This window comes from Typopeltis vanoorti, chromosome 16, assembly GCF_054136105.1.
Source record: "Typopeltis vanoorti isolate ZY-2024b chromosome 16, IOZ_Tvanoo_1.0, whole genome shotgun sequence".
Lineage (NCBI taxonomy): Eukaryota > Metazoa > Arthropoda > Arachnida > Uropygi > Thelyphonidae > Typopeltis > Typopeltis vanoorti.
The window spans coordinates 16,515,072-16,531,799 of NC_143564.1; the positions used below are offsets into that span (position 1 = coordinate 16,515,072).

The 16,728-nt window shown below is 35.0% G+C and overlaps 1 protein-coding gene across 2 annotated transcripts in view; it reads right to left on the minus strand.

The window, feature by feature from the left end:
- The window catches only part of LOC150097869 (uncharacterized), a 622,248-nt gene that overhangs the window by 356,174 nt on the left and 249,346 nt on the right, over positions 1–16,728 (minus strand). For both annotated transcript variants that reach the window (XM_090405962.1, XM_090405961.1), the window contains exon 8: positions 12,181–12,258. In XM_090405962.1, the coding sequence (XP_090262088.1) occupies positions 12,181–12,258 (78 nt within the window). The remainder of the gene's footprint in view (positions 1–12,180; positions 12,259–16,728) is intronic.

Genomic DNA, 16,728 nt, shown 5'->3' on the forward strand with positions numbered 1-16,728 from the left:
TGAAATGAGATTTCTCGAAAAGAAGAATGAAAGAAATGTCAGGCCGATTGAAAGAGGTAATGAAATGTCTCGAAATAATCATACTGATCCTTCAATAGCTTCAGCATCCGAAAATAATAAATAACAGTCAATCTAAGACTTACCTCATCTCAGGTGTAAAATTAGTTAATGATCAGAGCGTAAAGAAAAAGGAATTAAGGGAGGGTAATTAAAAGGTGTTAGAAGCAAACATTATAGAAAGTAATAGTAAAAATATTCAACATCAAGGCAATGGGAGAATTAAGAGAGCAGGGTATCATAACAGGGTAAAATGCTTGAGGGATAATAACAAACATAAGTTACAGTGCCAGTCGCACTATGAAGAGCCCACAGGTCAGGCTGATAGTGTTCCCGCCTCGAAATTAAAAGACAAATCTAAGAATTGCCCGACCCAGAGAAAGCATGAGACATGATACAGAAACAGATTAAAGAAAAAATTTCTCATGGCTTAAAAGTTTTTCATTGAAAAATTTTTAAAACCTTGATGTAGCTTAAAAATACCAAAGTGCTTTACATCGATTTTTTCCATAGGTCAAGTCCCATGAGAACTATAAATAACCTTGTTTCTATGCATATTTTGCAAAATATTAATGTAGTTAACCTTGCGGGAAGTGAATGTATTTACTGTTTTAATATCGAAAATAAAGGCAATGCTTTCCCAAGGGAACTTTGTATATGTATATAGTTATGTGTAAGAGCACAGGAAAAGTTGTTTACTAGTTTTGTATATAAGAGTGCTGCTAGGTTTAGAGAAGTTTCCGTGGCCCCGAAAGGAGAAGCAAAGTATCAAAGAGGGGTCCGCTAGTTTTAGAGACAATAATCGTATTTTCCGTGCCTGGCAAAATACGATCAAAAGATTGCACGGAGGAGAACAAAGAGCGGGTCAAACCTAAAAGAAGATGAGAGAGTCATGCCGAATTCTTCGGGGTGTACTACCCTTAGTGCAAGGTTGCAAGATTGCGAAACAAAAGGGACTGAGCCTAGCATAAGTAGCTTCTCGGTTTCAGTCGTCATCGAGAAAGAATAGCTTCCAGGCCAGAGAGAGAGAGAGTCTTCCAGACACTGCCGAAGAAGAAAAGGCTTCCAGACACCAGAGAGAGGGATCCCAGTTGAGAGTTGACGGCAGTTTCAGTTTCTTGGAAGCGGCAGGAATCCAATCATTTTCAGCGAGCCAAAGCAGAGCAGAGGAGAAAAGGCGATGTAAATTACCCGAGGCAGCTTCACTTGGAAGTTTTTCTTTTCGCGTGGGAGAATAACCTTTTGTCGGAGCTGAATGAGTATCGCAGTCCAGAGCCCGCTATTTTCCCAATGAGATATTACTGAAGCCAGACATTCCTGAGGAAGCTCAAGATCTGAGATGAAAGAATTACCTTAGAACTTTTTGTGCAAGACTTTTGACTGAATGTGCGATACAGAGCCTTTGTAAGTTCCATACTTTTGTACAATTCCTCTTATAGTGTGTTATAGAAAAATTTTCAAGAATTTGGTTAATGGCAGTAAAAAGTGTCATTAAGAGAATCAATTGGCATGTTGAAATTTGATATAAATATTGTAAAGATAACTTAACAGAGAGTAAGCTAACCTCTTTGCAAGTAAACTAGAAGTTTAATAAGTTGAATTTGTAAGCAGAGAGTAAATAAGATTGTGAGTTAAAGAAGTCAATTAGTGTTAAAGTAAAAAGGTTCCAATTTATGCTAAAGATTTTATAAATGGATAGAGAAAGCAATCTCTCTATCATTTAATTCATGTATAATTTGCAAATAAATGTGTTTTAATTATTTGTTAAAAGAGTGCTGCCTGATCTTTTATTTTACAACTGCACTGTTCTTAAATAAAATGGATTTGTAAGAATAATTTAAGTCAATCAAAGTGCAGTTCAGTTACGAATCACAACTGTGAAAGTAAACATTGATAAAAGAAACTTCGCTCGTGTGAGAGAGAGGGAAATCTACCAGAAGTTTTATTTAGTCTTATGCCAATTAAATGAATAAAGCTATAAAAAATTAGGAATAGAATAAAGATATTACATATAGGCCAAAAATAACATACATTTACAATGCCACAGACAACAGAAGATATTACACAAACTTCCAAGGATGCCCTCTTGTCCTTTCCCCACCCTCCATAAATTGAACAATTCCATCAATTGAAATCCTGTATGATCCTTTCAGAAGTTTGTAAGTCTCAATCATATTACTCCTCTTTCTCCTGTTGGCTAGTGTCTGCAGTCTACAAATTCTTAGTCTGTCTTCATAATCAGTATTCCACAATCCTGATATCATTTTTAACACTCGTTTGTACTCTGTCCAATATATCAGAATCACAACAGAAACAGGGAGACCAGACCTGTGCACAATAGTTCAAATGTAGTCTTATCAAGGCCTTCTAAAGAGGCAAAATAACATCCTTATCTTTACATGTGAACATTCATTTCAGCGTTTCAATTATCTTTTGAGTTGTATTTGCAATCTTTACAACATGGCAAATAAACTTCAACTTCCTATCTACTAACACTTTAAGATCCCTAGCCTCATCAGTTTCTTCTAACCTAATCCCACCAATATAATATGACACTAAATATCTAATCATGCCAAATTGAATGATTTTACATTTACTGACATTGAACTGACACCCATTTTCCCATGCCCACAATTCCAGACTATGCAAATCATTCTGCAAAGACTGCATATCAGCAGCATTCTTGATTGCCCTACCTATCTTTGCATCATCAGCAAATAACTGTATGTCGCTGTCAAATTCTTCTCAATATCATTAATGTTCAGATTGAATAACAGTGGACCAAGCACTGATCCTTACGGTACACTGCTTGTTACCTTAAATCTTGCAGACTCACATACCCTGTATACCACTTTTTGATATCTGTCAGTCAGCCACTCTCTAATTCAGGCTAATATTCTACAACCCGTACCCATTTTCTCCAATTTATGCAACAGTCTACCATGCTGTATTCTGTCAAAAGCCTTAGCAAAATCCAAAAGTATCATGGTGTATCCATTCCTCTTGTCTAGTTCAATGGTAACTTAACCTTTCCTTAGTAAACCAATGTTGTTCATTGCAAGGTAGAGATTCACTGTCAACCCATTTCTGAATGCAAGCCCTGACCAATTTTTCTAAAATCTTCACCACCGCTTGTGAGATACTAATTAGTCGATAGTTGGATACATCGGTCTTTGCACCACCCTTGTCGATTGGATTTGCCATACATTCCTTCCATTCCTGCAGAATCTCCCTGTTCTGAGACTTATATTAAACAGCCTAGACGAAGCAATGGACATTCAGCTGGCACACTCTTTTAGCACACGTGCTGATATTCACTCAGTTCCTATTGCTGAATTCTAATTCAATTTTTGTAACAGCTCTAATACTTCCTCCTCATATACCTGTGTTTCTTCATCTAGTGAAGAGGTAATGTTGCAAACACCACGTTGATAGCTTTTAACAAAATTGGCACTCATTAACTGACACCCATTTTCCCATGTCCACAATTCCAACCTATTCAAATCATTCTGCAAAGACTGCATATCAGCAGCATTCCTGATTACACTACCTATCTTTGCATCATCAGCAAATAACTGTATGAGCAAGCCGGATTTCGACATGATTGAAGTACAGTGCAACAAATACTCGCACTAAGACTAATAGCAGATAAAGCTCGAAGAAAGAACAAAAAGATATATTGGTATTTTGTGGACTTCCAAAAAGCATTTGATAATATTGACCAAAATATAGCATGGGCTGTCTTAGAATCCTATGGTGTGGACAATAAATTGATCCGCCTGCTGAAAGATATAAACAGCCAAACACAAGCAAAAATCAGAATAGCAGGTGAGACTGGAGATTGGTTTGCCACTAGTCAAAGCACAAGAACAAGGGGACCCAATATCACCAATCATCTTCATCACACATCTGGGAAGAACACTAGATAAGATTAAAGAAGAAGGTGGAGGCATTTCAATAAATGGTATGAGAATAAACTACCTCTGCTTTGCAGATGAAATCGTCCTGATTGAAGAAGACACAGCAAGGCTGGAACAGACATTGCAAATACTATACATAGAAGGAAAAAGATATGGCCTAAATGTCAACTTTAAAAAACTAAAACAATGATATTTGGACAACACGAGTTACTGAACAGAGTTAGCATAGACAGATTTCAACTGAAAAATGTGGAACACTTCACATATCTTGGATGCCACATGACGCATGGACCCCAAAAAACAGAAAACAATTAGAATAGCCAGAGCAACAAGTATTTTAAAAGCCATGGACAAAATATGGAAGAGCTGAGCTATAAAGATGCAAACTAAACTGCGCATTGTAGAAACCTGTATCTTAAGCAGCATGCTCTATGGATGTGAGGCCTGGGTACTCCTGAGAGAATCTGAAAGGAGGATATTGGCATTTGAGAGGAAGTGCTATAGAAAGATCTTGGGAATAAGCTGGATACAGAAAGTGAACAATAATGAGGAAATCTACAGATGAATACAAGCAAAAAAAAACCTGATCCAGAAAATAATCAAAAAGAAACTACATCTATTTGGCCATATATGTAGAATGAATGATGAGAGAAAATTAAAAACATTGCTGTTTGGAATGATTGAAGGAAAGAACAAAAGAGGAAGACCAAACAGAGAATGGGGTGATAACATCGTCAAATGGTGTGGAAACTCAATACGCAAACTGAGTCATCTCGCACAAAATACAATGCAATGGAAGAATCATATCAAGATGGCAGCAGACACCTACGGCCCTTGGACCCATGGTTGTTGATGATGATGAACTGAACAATCTATTCTGAATCTGTAATGCTCATGCCATCTGGATTTAGAAGAGTTATTCTTTCATATTCATTCTTTCTTTTACTTGCAGCATATCGATAGAATTCTTGTAGGTTCTCTTTAGCACGCAGAGCCGGTTTCTTTCCATATTCAGACTTTGCTTTCCATACAACAGTTGTGACTATTCTAGTCTACTGCTTATAATTTTCATAATGGACATCATTCTTATGCACATGGTATTCCTTCTACATCACCCTTTTCTTACGAATCTCTTGCTTAATAAGATTACACGTCCATTTAACTCCTACCTTATTTATTTTTCAAACTCTCCGGTCATCTGATATCGCATCATTTAAGTATTGTTTAAATGCTTCCCATGCACTGTCGATATTCTTTCCATCAAGCAACCGATCCCATTCCACTGAACTCAGTATTCTCCTCAGTTGTAGTTCAGCATGTAACCTTTTCTGAATGGAACATTCATAAATTTAATCACTTTCCAAGTTAGTACCACATGATCACTGTCACCAACCAGAAGGAATGGAATACTTACGTCTTTAACTGAAACGCCCTCTGACATTATAATCAAATCTAACACTCTTTGCCTTCGAGTTCCTTCTGTCACATGCTGCTTGAGGAAGTTGTCTCGCAACAGTTCAATAAATGCAATTTCATTCTTCTCATGAGATTCTACTGCTATCCAATCAATATTTGGATAATTAAAGTCTCCCATTATGAATATTCTTTTTGTGCTTATCTTTTCTATTTGGTGATGCATTTCTTCATCACTAGCAACTGATCCACCAGGTCTGTAACAACACCCCACTGTAATTGATCCTGTTAGAGTCTGCCTCACATCAGGTAGCTAGCTTCAAACTCACTGCCATATGAAATATTGTTAGTAGTATTACTACAATCATAGTTCTCAACTCTATCTGGATTCAAGTCATCTGATATCATTAGTGGAATGCTCCTCCTCTCCTCTCTATCCTTCCTAAAAATACTGTACCCTTAACACTTGATACCAGTTAGTAAATCTGATTCTGATAGCCAGGTCTCACTAATACCTGCAATCTGAGATCGCAACATATTGACTAAGGCAACAAACTCTATCCCTTTGTTTCTAGTACTCCTTGCATTCATGTACAGACATAATAATGTACCTGTTTGTTCTTTTGTATTGTCTTGTCTGCAGTGTGCCTGACACAGTTGGGCAACTTGCAGATCTCTATTCTTCTCTAATGCCCTACACATGTAGACATCTTTGCACACATGTGATGGGTCCAAACCGGATGAACACAAATTCAAAATCGTTCTCTCCTCGTCAATATTTTCATGACAAAGCCCATTCCCATCATTAACACAGTTATATAACATTGTCGCTGTTACACTCACATTCACACCATTCCTTCCTTTATAATTCAGTTTCCCTGACTCTGTGTGTTAGATCACATACCAGTTATTAGTTTTTCTAGACTCCTGATACCAAACGCATTCAGATGTAGGCCATCCCTCTTATACAAATCCAATCTTCTCTCAAACTCACTCCACACATCCAAAAACTCGCATCCATTCCTTCTACACAGCCTAGGAATCAAATCATTTGCCATCATAGTCCTTCTTCTTAATTAATGTTTATCATAGCAAGGTAAAATACTGACGATTCTCAATTTCGGACTCCTTCCAACAACCCTTTCACGTCCTTTCTCATACTGAACGTATCGCCAGTTAAGTCGTTAGTACCTACTACAACTACGATTTCGTTTACTTTTCTTTCCTGTTTTTGAATTGCTTCCTGTATATTCTATATAACTATATAACATCGAGTTTTCACTCCAGGAAAACTCGATGTTATATAGTTTTATATATGAAGCGTTATATAAATAGTTTTTGTCAGTAAAAAATTTTAATTTGATGCAGTTAACTCTCACTACAGGAACTACTGTTACGGTAAATTTATTCATATAAACTACCAAAAATATGCATTTTATGCTAAAGAAAATATCCTACATAGAACCTTTTAAAACAAACTGTTCCTAATTCTCTATGAACTAGAAAGGTATTTGACTTCATATTATAGTGGTAAAATAAAAACAATATGCCTCAATTTGATAATGGTAAGCAGCGTGATATTGAAGGCTGACTATCTTTAGTGCTTACCTTTAAAAGAAAAAGAATTTTATAGAACTAACTAGGCAGTAGCAAATTACACATCAACAGATTAATTTCTATTTAAAACAAATTATGATGATAATGATGATATTCATCCTGCACCATCCTCAGTGCTGACGAAGGCTTCTCCCATAATAGAGAACAATTTCATCTACTCCCACAATGACCCAGTTCATCTTTGGAGAGTGTATATTTGTGTGTATGAATGAGTGAAAGACATTATAATCATCCATGCCCAAAGCAGGATTGAAACCTGCCTGCAGCCTTCTGGCTGGAGAGCAGATACACTAACTGGCAAAACAGGCTGACACATATATTTACTCACCTATGACATTCAGATTCACTTATAGGCTATTTCTCATTGTAGAATATTTTGCTATGCAGTCAGACAGCTTTCATAGAGGCTTCTGAATAGTTCCCTCTCTCCCACCTGAACATGTGAAGCTGCTTGTGATGATTTGTTGTGTGCAAGGACTAAGCATATTAAAAAATGCTTTCATATATTATGAAAAACCAACTGATCTAAATGAGGTACACACGCTTCATCATAAAATATGTGGTATAAGCTGAACAATCAAACTAATAAGTAGAATAAAGAAGTGTATTGTCTTGCACATTAGTTGATGAGTGGGTAGCAATAAGCACCAAGAAAAAAGGTGTATATAGGAACTAAATGGTTTAAATCTCAGAACAAGAATATAACTAAGACAATGCTACTTCTAAAATGCATACAAACTGAATAAAATGCACACTTTAATGCTTTTTTGTTTTTGCTCTACACTATGGTTTCATCCTATGACCCCCCCCCCCAATCCATATTCTCACATCATCATCATCGCTTCCCTAGTTTTACTATATAATCTAAGAGTCCCCATAGTTTAGTTGGTATCAATAATTACTGCTGATTGGAAAGACATAGATTTTAAATTTTAAAATTTCTTGACATCTTTAATTTTTAGACACAGATTTCATCCCACGAAACAGAAAAACCAGACAGAAGAACTCACACACTTAACAGGTGTAATATAGTGGCCTTATAACCTTGGTTACTTAGGCTGTAACCAATAACCTTCCATCTTTCATACAAACACATTCTTATGATTAATACTTGTATAATCATGGAGAGCAGAGTATACTAGGTTACATCACTTTAGTCAAACAGGAAAAATAATAAATATCTATTATTTTATATTAGGCAGATATGAAGTGTATGCTCCTGAAACTATATAAGCTTTACAATAGTTCAGAGCTCAGACAGGGTGAGAGATATTGTAACAGTCATTAAAAGATCCAAATGGCAATAGGGATATCATACTGCAAGAAACAATACTCAAATTGGATAAAGTTGATATCTGAATGGTATCCCAAAGATAGAAAGTGAGCTACATTAGGATCAAATAGATGGTGGGAAGATGTTCAAGGAGTCAAAGAGATGGCTGGAACTTAGTGGAGAAGTAGAAAAGCTCAAGATAGTATAGAATGAAGGAATGAAGGACAAAATGAAAGAAGGGGAGAGGCCTTAATCTAGCAGTGAACAGAAAATTCTGAGAAGTTTCTGCTTCTAATTTTTTGGAAAAGCCTTCTTCACTAAGTACCAGGGATTACATGGTGACGAAGGTTCCACTACATCTATTGAGGTGTGATTGATATATATATAAAATAACAATGAACAGGATATAAAATCATTATTACAAATAACTCAATCGATAAGAAGCACGTTAAAGAAACATAATTAAAGAGTGTCTGGATTAGGTGATCAAAAGAATAGAAATCACTGCATTAAATGGAAGGGATGATTCTACATCGCATCTCTTTTAAATTTGCAAGATTACTTTAAGAATTTGAGAAGATTTTTTTACACCAAGCAGAGCTCAATAAAGCTAATTCCAAGTATCTGTTGTATATGGAAAGTGGTTACCTGGAAAACAAACTTTAATATCCTTCTGATATGATTCAGCAAATAGAGATATAGCTATCATTTTTTTAATTTATCTGAATTATCTCAATTCAATGTTTACCTTTAGTCCCTATTACAGACACTAGAAAAATAATTATTAGCCGTAACATTTTGTAATAAACTAACTTTTTTGTCCTAAATGAGTTTGCTATCCAAAATTATTTAATAATGTTACATACACATATAAACTTAAAAATAAGGTAACAGTAGGTTACTCGAATATAACTCACTTTTTTTTTTTTTTCAAAAATCAAAGTTAAAAAAGTGATGCAAGATATATGCAGGGATTTTCGGAAACTAAAGTTTTCAGAAAAAAACTGAAAATGGGCATGACTCCAAGAATCTCCTATTCGCTATTGCTACTTCTGGCATTGAGAGTGGTTTCCTTGTGTGCATCGTCAAAGTCATCTACCCAAATAGCGTCATCTTCTCTGCTATCCAGGGCATTAGAGATGCTAGTTTTTAAAAAACTCTTGGCAATTATTTCTGGCAAAATCATTTCCCAAGCTCTCAAAATCCAGTTGTACGATAGCTCTAATGATAGTATCTTCTCTGCTGGAGTCAAGTAGTAGTTGTCAGCTGCCATTCACTCCATGTAGAATTTTCATACTTAGTCCTTGAATAGTTTATTGGATGATACATTGAAGAGATATAAACAAGGTGTAAGATCACCAGGAATAATGGCTGCATCGATCCTCATATCTGAAAGTTGTTTTATTATTTCAGGTCCTGTGTGCACGGAAGTTATCCAACACAAAAAGAGCCAGGTGTCGAAATAAGGCCGCTGGTGGTTTGTCCAAAACTGTTCTAATCTGATCTTGAACCAATGTAGTGTCCATCCATCCATCCTTTTTCTTGGACTCTTACATGAATTCCAGGGGGAAATTTCACCTTCGGCATGGTTTTCCTTTTGAATATTACATAGGGAAGCAACTTTCTTCCATCTGCAGTAATTGCGAGCATGATCGGGCATCAATGTTTTTCACTTCCAGTTGTATGTATTCGCACACTTTTTTCACTGTTTTCTGTTATTGTTGTTTGGTGTGGCATGTCAAAATTGAGGGGTTTGATAGGCATTGGCTATTTGCGAACAGACAGTTATTGCTCTTCCTAAGTTGATGAAGAAGTTGAAAGTTTATTTTTCACTTGGTTAGAGTATAATAAATTTAGTTTAATCCTTTATCCAAGTGTGAGCAAACAAAGTTTGCGCCTGAAAGTATCTTCAGGACTGGGTTAAGGTGGTACAACACCAGGTCCTGTAGCTTGTTCCACCTTTGCAACGAGTTGCTCTGGTGTTGTACCACCTTAAACCCAGTCCTGAAGATACTTTCAGGCACAAACTTTGTTTGCTCACACTTGAATAAAGGATTAAACTAAATTTATTATACTTTTCACAGCGATGAAAATCCATCAGTTTATCCTCGAAATCTATTGGCATTCTTTGGCAAAGGGATGTCCTTTGATGAAGGAAGGACTTTTCCTCTTCATGGATCTTGTGATCCAACCTTGGCTCACTTTCAGATTTTTGCAACAGATGAGGGCATCTGTTGCAGAGGCAGCTGCATTATGTTCTGTATCTACTTTTCATCTTCTAGATTTCACTGATGCGAGACACAGCAACCATCTTTATGCAAACCTAACACATATTCAAGTAACTCGTATTCCAATTCAGGAAACTTTTCACTTTTAGGTCCTTGGAATGTTTTTTCTTGAGTTATTGGTGCTTTCTAATGCAAGTTTCTGTTTACACCAATATCGCATAAACTCAGTCACAGTAAACTCATGGCCTTCTGCTCGATTGCCATGTTTTGCTGCAAAATCAATAACTTTGAGTTTAAAACGAGCACTGTAACTTGAACGTCCTCCATATTTCAAGCAAAAGTTACCAGGAATTTACAAGATTTGAAATATATAAGGAACAATCCTTCATGAATGACTAATGAGAAGTGAAAGCAAAGCATGAAATAGACAACAATGATAGGCCAGTAGAGATAGAACAGCTATGAAGATATGAATATGATTGATGCAGTATTAACAAAAGATCATGCGACTCAACGACAAAGGCAAGTCGACAATTGCTGAGTTGAAATGCTGATTCTCTTCAACTGAATTCCAAAATATCTGAAACTGTCATAACAATATTCACTATATATTTCTTAGTTTTAACACATTCACATCAGGGTGGCGTTTCGTCTGTTTATTGTTCCAACAGGACTCATTACCATTTGTATACTGCTTCCGTGTTGTGTAGGCAGGCTCAACTGACACAAAGTTTCAACCCTTTGGTTGAATTTTATTGCTGCTTGTTTGCGTGATGCTTCTGCATCAGGCATGCGCACGCGCGCACACACACACGCATTATATAGCATGTTAGTTTCAATTTGCAGTTAGCTTGTGTGATCTATCTTAATGACATCGAAAATTTCAAATGCAATCAAACAAACACTTATTTCATGTAATTTAAAATTTAGACAAATGTTTGGACAATAGTTTTAATTAGATATCGTGTTTGGCAGTACAACATACGGTTTTGTTTGAGTCTATATAACATAGTTTCTGTGGGAGGGGACAAGTGATTCTTTAGTTAGTGCAGTGCTTATCCCAGTTGTCTTTAATTGCACTATCTGTCGACAAATATATTACACAAACTGCAAATGTCTCTGTACCTTATTCATTGATACAATAAAACTATTTGTTTTTCTTGCATCTACAGTATAGTGGTTGTTGGGGAGGGCATGTTGTTTACTGTGGCAAGCAAGTTATTATCGCCCTGAAGTGAACGTGCATAAACTTTTTTTTTTTTCATGCGAGTATTTTTTTGAAGCTTTTTCATTTCTTTTTCTGTAAAGTAAAATCACGGGTGTAAGTTATATTTGAGTAAATACAGTATATCAGAATCACTATATGTCTAAACATCTGTTTGGTCAGTCCAGAAATTTTCTAAAAATCTTAGAGGCAAAATAAAACAAACATATAATTCAGTTTCTTTTGGAATGGAAAGTGTTGAATGTGAAACTTCAAGTTGGACAAAACAAACAAATAAGACATAAATAAATGAAAAAAAATAATGCAGTTGACTTACACTATAGCAAATTTCTTTCAGCATAACAGTGTATTTTTGTTGGCTGGGACAATTTGCTTTTGCTATAGTAAATTAATTTTATTTTGCTGTAGAGAGAGTTGATTATTAAATGTAATTAGCAAATTAATTACCATTAGTGAGCTCCTCTTGCACAACACTTTCTTCTTTTCTTATTTCAGGAGTCTGCTGCACCTCTTCAATTTTTTTTTCTACATAATAAAATATAGACAACTAGTCTGAATACATTTTTATACATTTAAACCACGCTTATAATTTATAATTTTAAAATAAATAATATAAATTATAATGAAAGTAGCTGATATGGATCAAGATAATTTGAGAGATCTTAAACTAAAGATATTCAACCGTCGGCTACAACAGCTATGTTACACTCCTGTTCAACCAACACCTTCAAAATGGCTATTCAAGGTTATGAAACAAACTTTCATTCTCTGATAAACCAACTCATGCAGCTCCAGAAATTAATTACAAGGGAATTATTTCTTTTTCCTATGTGGAAACAACCTTTAAAGCAGTCAACATCTTACAAACTTCCTACATTCACCTCAAGACAATGTTCCATTTCTTATCCTTTGAACATTTCTTTATCCTACACAGAACATCAAGACAGACAGAAATTCTCTTAACATCCAAACAACCTTTAAAGCAGCCAATATCTTACAAAATTTTCTATGTTAACTTAAAAGCATTTATGTTTCATTCTTGAAATACCCTGGAATATATAAGATCCCATGTTCATGAGGCAAGCTTTACTCAGGTTAGATAGGAAGAAGTTTTGGAATCATAAAGAAAGAGCATGTAAGTAACATGGAACATAAAAGGAAAGAAACAAAATGGTCTCACTACATACATATACAAACATCATGACACAAATTGGCCATCTGCTTCCAGTCCATATGTAGAGAAGATAATCCCTTTTTTTCTAGAATGTTCAAGGAGTCTTCTGAAGTGATTGATTCACAACACATCTTGAACAGAAACCAGGGCCTTATACTTTGTGACATATAGAAATCTCTTATTTGTTGGGATAACATACAAGATCTATTATGCTAAGAACTACCTGATTTTACAGAACAATACACAGACTGCACACAGTATATCTAATGATACACATGATTAACTATTAGTCACCCTTATGTTTCATATTTTTAAAAAAAACTACAGTTGTCAACGTGTGCAGATATTTGTGTGTGTTCTCTACTGCCTTTCCTCACAATGCTGTGAGCTAACAGATGGCAAAACATGCAGAATTTCTAATTTTTTAAATAAATCTACGAATTATTTTTTGTTGATATTTATGCCATATGATCACGTATAAAAAATGCTCTCATTAGCTTCCTAAAAAAATAATAATAATAATCATAATAATAATACATCCCTATTAAGTTCGCAACGGAAAAAAGAAAAACAGGGAAGTTATCCTTCCTAGACGTTCTCCATCATATTGATTGAAAAGCAACATTCAGTGGTGGATATATTTAGTATGTTTGTTTCTGTGTGCAGATGATGTGTCATCCACCCATTCATTCAAATAATGAATTTTTTTTTTTAATTCTTTAGGTTTTTAAAATGTGAATTTAAAAATTTAAATCCAATGTTAGGCTTTAGATTAAGAAATAAACCTTTTCTTAATGGAGTTTTTCTGCAAGATGTTTCCTTATAGCAAGAAATTTCTGTATCACTGAATTAAATATCAAGAATGGCAAAATATATCATTTGAATGAATACGAGAACTTGAAAAAAGTTCTCAAGATGCACCTTTAGGTGCCATGAAAACTAAGATAAAAATATTCTACAAGTCTGGAGTAATTAATCTGAAAGACTGCTAAATGAAACAAGCAGTATCAGCATGGTGATAAAAAAAAAAAAACTCCCAACATGAATCAATCAGGAATGCATATACATATTTAAAGTAAAAAAAAAAAAAGTCATCAAAAACCTGAAATGTGGAAAGGCAACTGAAGTAGTAAATGCTCAAATACAGAGGTATAAAAGTTTTACAGTGGCTGCATTACATAATTCACAGGGTCAAATTCCAGATGATTGAAGAAGAGCTCTCATAATACCCATCTATAAAAAGAGAAATAAAAATGAATGTGAGAATTACACGGGTATTTCCCTACTGAGCGTTCACAGTAAGATTTATGTAAGTATACGTGAGAAACAGCTAAGAAAAATTATGGAAGGGAAGCTTGCTAAAGATCAAGCTGGATCCAGAACAAATAGAGGTTGTCAGGATCAGATTTTCACTTTGATACAAAAAGACACATTACAAAATATAAGACTTGTTTAATTGACCATATATTTAAAACGTACTTCTGTTCGTACAAATTGCCTAGTGGTTTCGCTAGTAACTGACTAGCTTTCTCAAGGCTTGCACAGTACAAAAAATGGTAAATGTAAAAAGGTTTAAGAATACAAAGAATTTTGTATTCTTAAATTAGTACCTGTTAGGTAGCTAAGGTAACACATTCGCGTGACACATCTACTCAGTATTATGAGCACGCGTTACATGCAACTGCGTAATATGATTATTTGCATACTGTAACTCTGTTGAACTGAGGGAATTAAATTTTTCCAAGTATCGTTCAGTATGGCGCCCTGATTTCTGTTTAGGTTACTGCCCGTATGTAGTACAACTGCTGCTGCTTTAAATATTCGATGTCTGTAATCCTCATCTATGTAGGGCACGGAGCTGTTATTCCAGTCTATAGTGTGGTTCAAAGTTGAAAAGTGATGTGCCAATCCGGAGGTGATCGTTCTGTTGTGATTAACATCGCCGACATGTTCTTTCTGTCTTATTTCCAGGCTTCTCGAAGTCTGTCCGATGTAGGAAAGACCACACGTGCAAGAAATATTATACACACCTGGATATTTATAAAATGGAACACTGTCTTTAGGAGATCTTAGAAACTGTCTTAAGCTATTTGTTGGTTTAAATACAACCCTGATGTTATGGGTCTTTAACAATCTTGCAATTTTTGTGGAAGTTGAACCGATAAAGGGGATGACTGCTGTTGAAATTTGCTGGGAGACTGTTCTTTGTTGTTGGTTATCTTTGTATAGAAATTTGTTGATGATGTTTCGAGGATAACCATTTTGTGATAGTGTTGTAGCTATTTGAGACAGTTCTGCTTGAACTTCTTCCTCGTCAGAGATAAATTTTCTAGCTCGATTTCTCAACATGTGGATGATGCTATGTTTCTGTGACCTATGATGGCTTGAAGAGTACTGTAGATATCGTCCAGTGTCCGTTGGTTTTTTGTAAATTGACAGTTTGATACTGTTACCTTGTCTTTTTACTAGTAAGTCCAAGAAGTGTAGCTGTTCGTTATTTTCTACTTCTAGAGTAAATTTTATTTTATTGTGGAATGCATTGATTCTATTAACAAACATATGTAGGTTTTCTAAGTTGTCCTTCCATATGATGAAGATATCATCCACATATCTCCACCATATAGAAGGTTTAGGAGTAATAAAATGCTACAGTTATATGGTATAAGTATAATATTAGATTGAGCAATGCAGAGTCTGTATTTAAGCTGTAAGTCAGCAGTTAGAATCGAAGGAATTACAGGAAGATGGTTTGATGGTAAATCATGTGTGCAACAAGAGTGCACATTATCTCAAGTGTTATTCATTATCTAAACAAACCAAATTATAAAGGAAAGTAGTATTAAATCTGATATCAAAATTGGTGATGTCAATCTTAGCTTTTTTGCTATATATATGAATTATGCTATATTACTGAATAAATTCAGTACAAGTCTGCAACATTCCCTGAGTAAATTGAAAAACTGTAATAATACATTTGGTTTGAAAATCAACAATAAAAAGACAAGCACAACAAAAAAGGCAGACCCACTTGAAAACAACTCTATTCTGAATGGAACCTATAGTACAAGTGAAACATTTCAGCTATTTAGGCACAAATTTTAGTGAAGATGGTAAATTAAATATGAAAATAAACAACAGAATTAGCAAAGCTGGTATGGTAGTAAATCAGCTGAATGAATTTATATGGAATAAGAAAGAAATTAATCAAAACACTAAATTAACTATATACAAGGCAGTTTTCAAACTAATTTTAACTGATGGATCTGGGGGGGATAAGTTAGAAATAGCACTTGATCAAAAACTGGAGACCTCTTATATGAAAGTTCTGAGAAAGATTAGTGGAGTGAACAGGTGACATCAATGGCAGTATCACATTAAAATTGAGGATATTAAGAAAGAATTTGCCATTGTTAGCATTCAAGAATGCATTAGTAGAGTTAATTTCAGATGGTATGGTCACTTAAACAGAAGCAAAACAATGTTCTGTTCTTTGCCAGGTTACAGGAAAAAGACCTGGAGGAAGACTAAAGCAATCCACAAATTCAGATGAATTTGTGGATTGCCACATTGTGGAATGCAGCAGTTTGTATTACTGACTATTTCAGTAAAAAGCAAGTATACATTCGAATTTTTAAAATGTGCACAAAGGAGTCACTTAGTAGCACTCAACAGGATAAAAGATAAAAGGGTGTAGGGGATACAAATCCTTTGATGTTTATCTGCCAGTAAGGTTGCCAGAAAAATAGCCTTTTGGCTTTTATTCTATGATAAAAGGGTGTGTTAAGCAAATTGCGTTTGAAGGAAACTCTTTTCTTACAGGA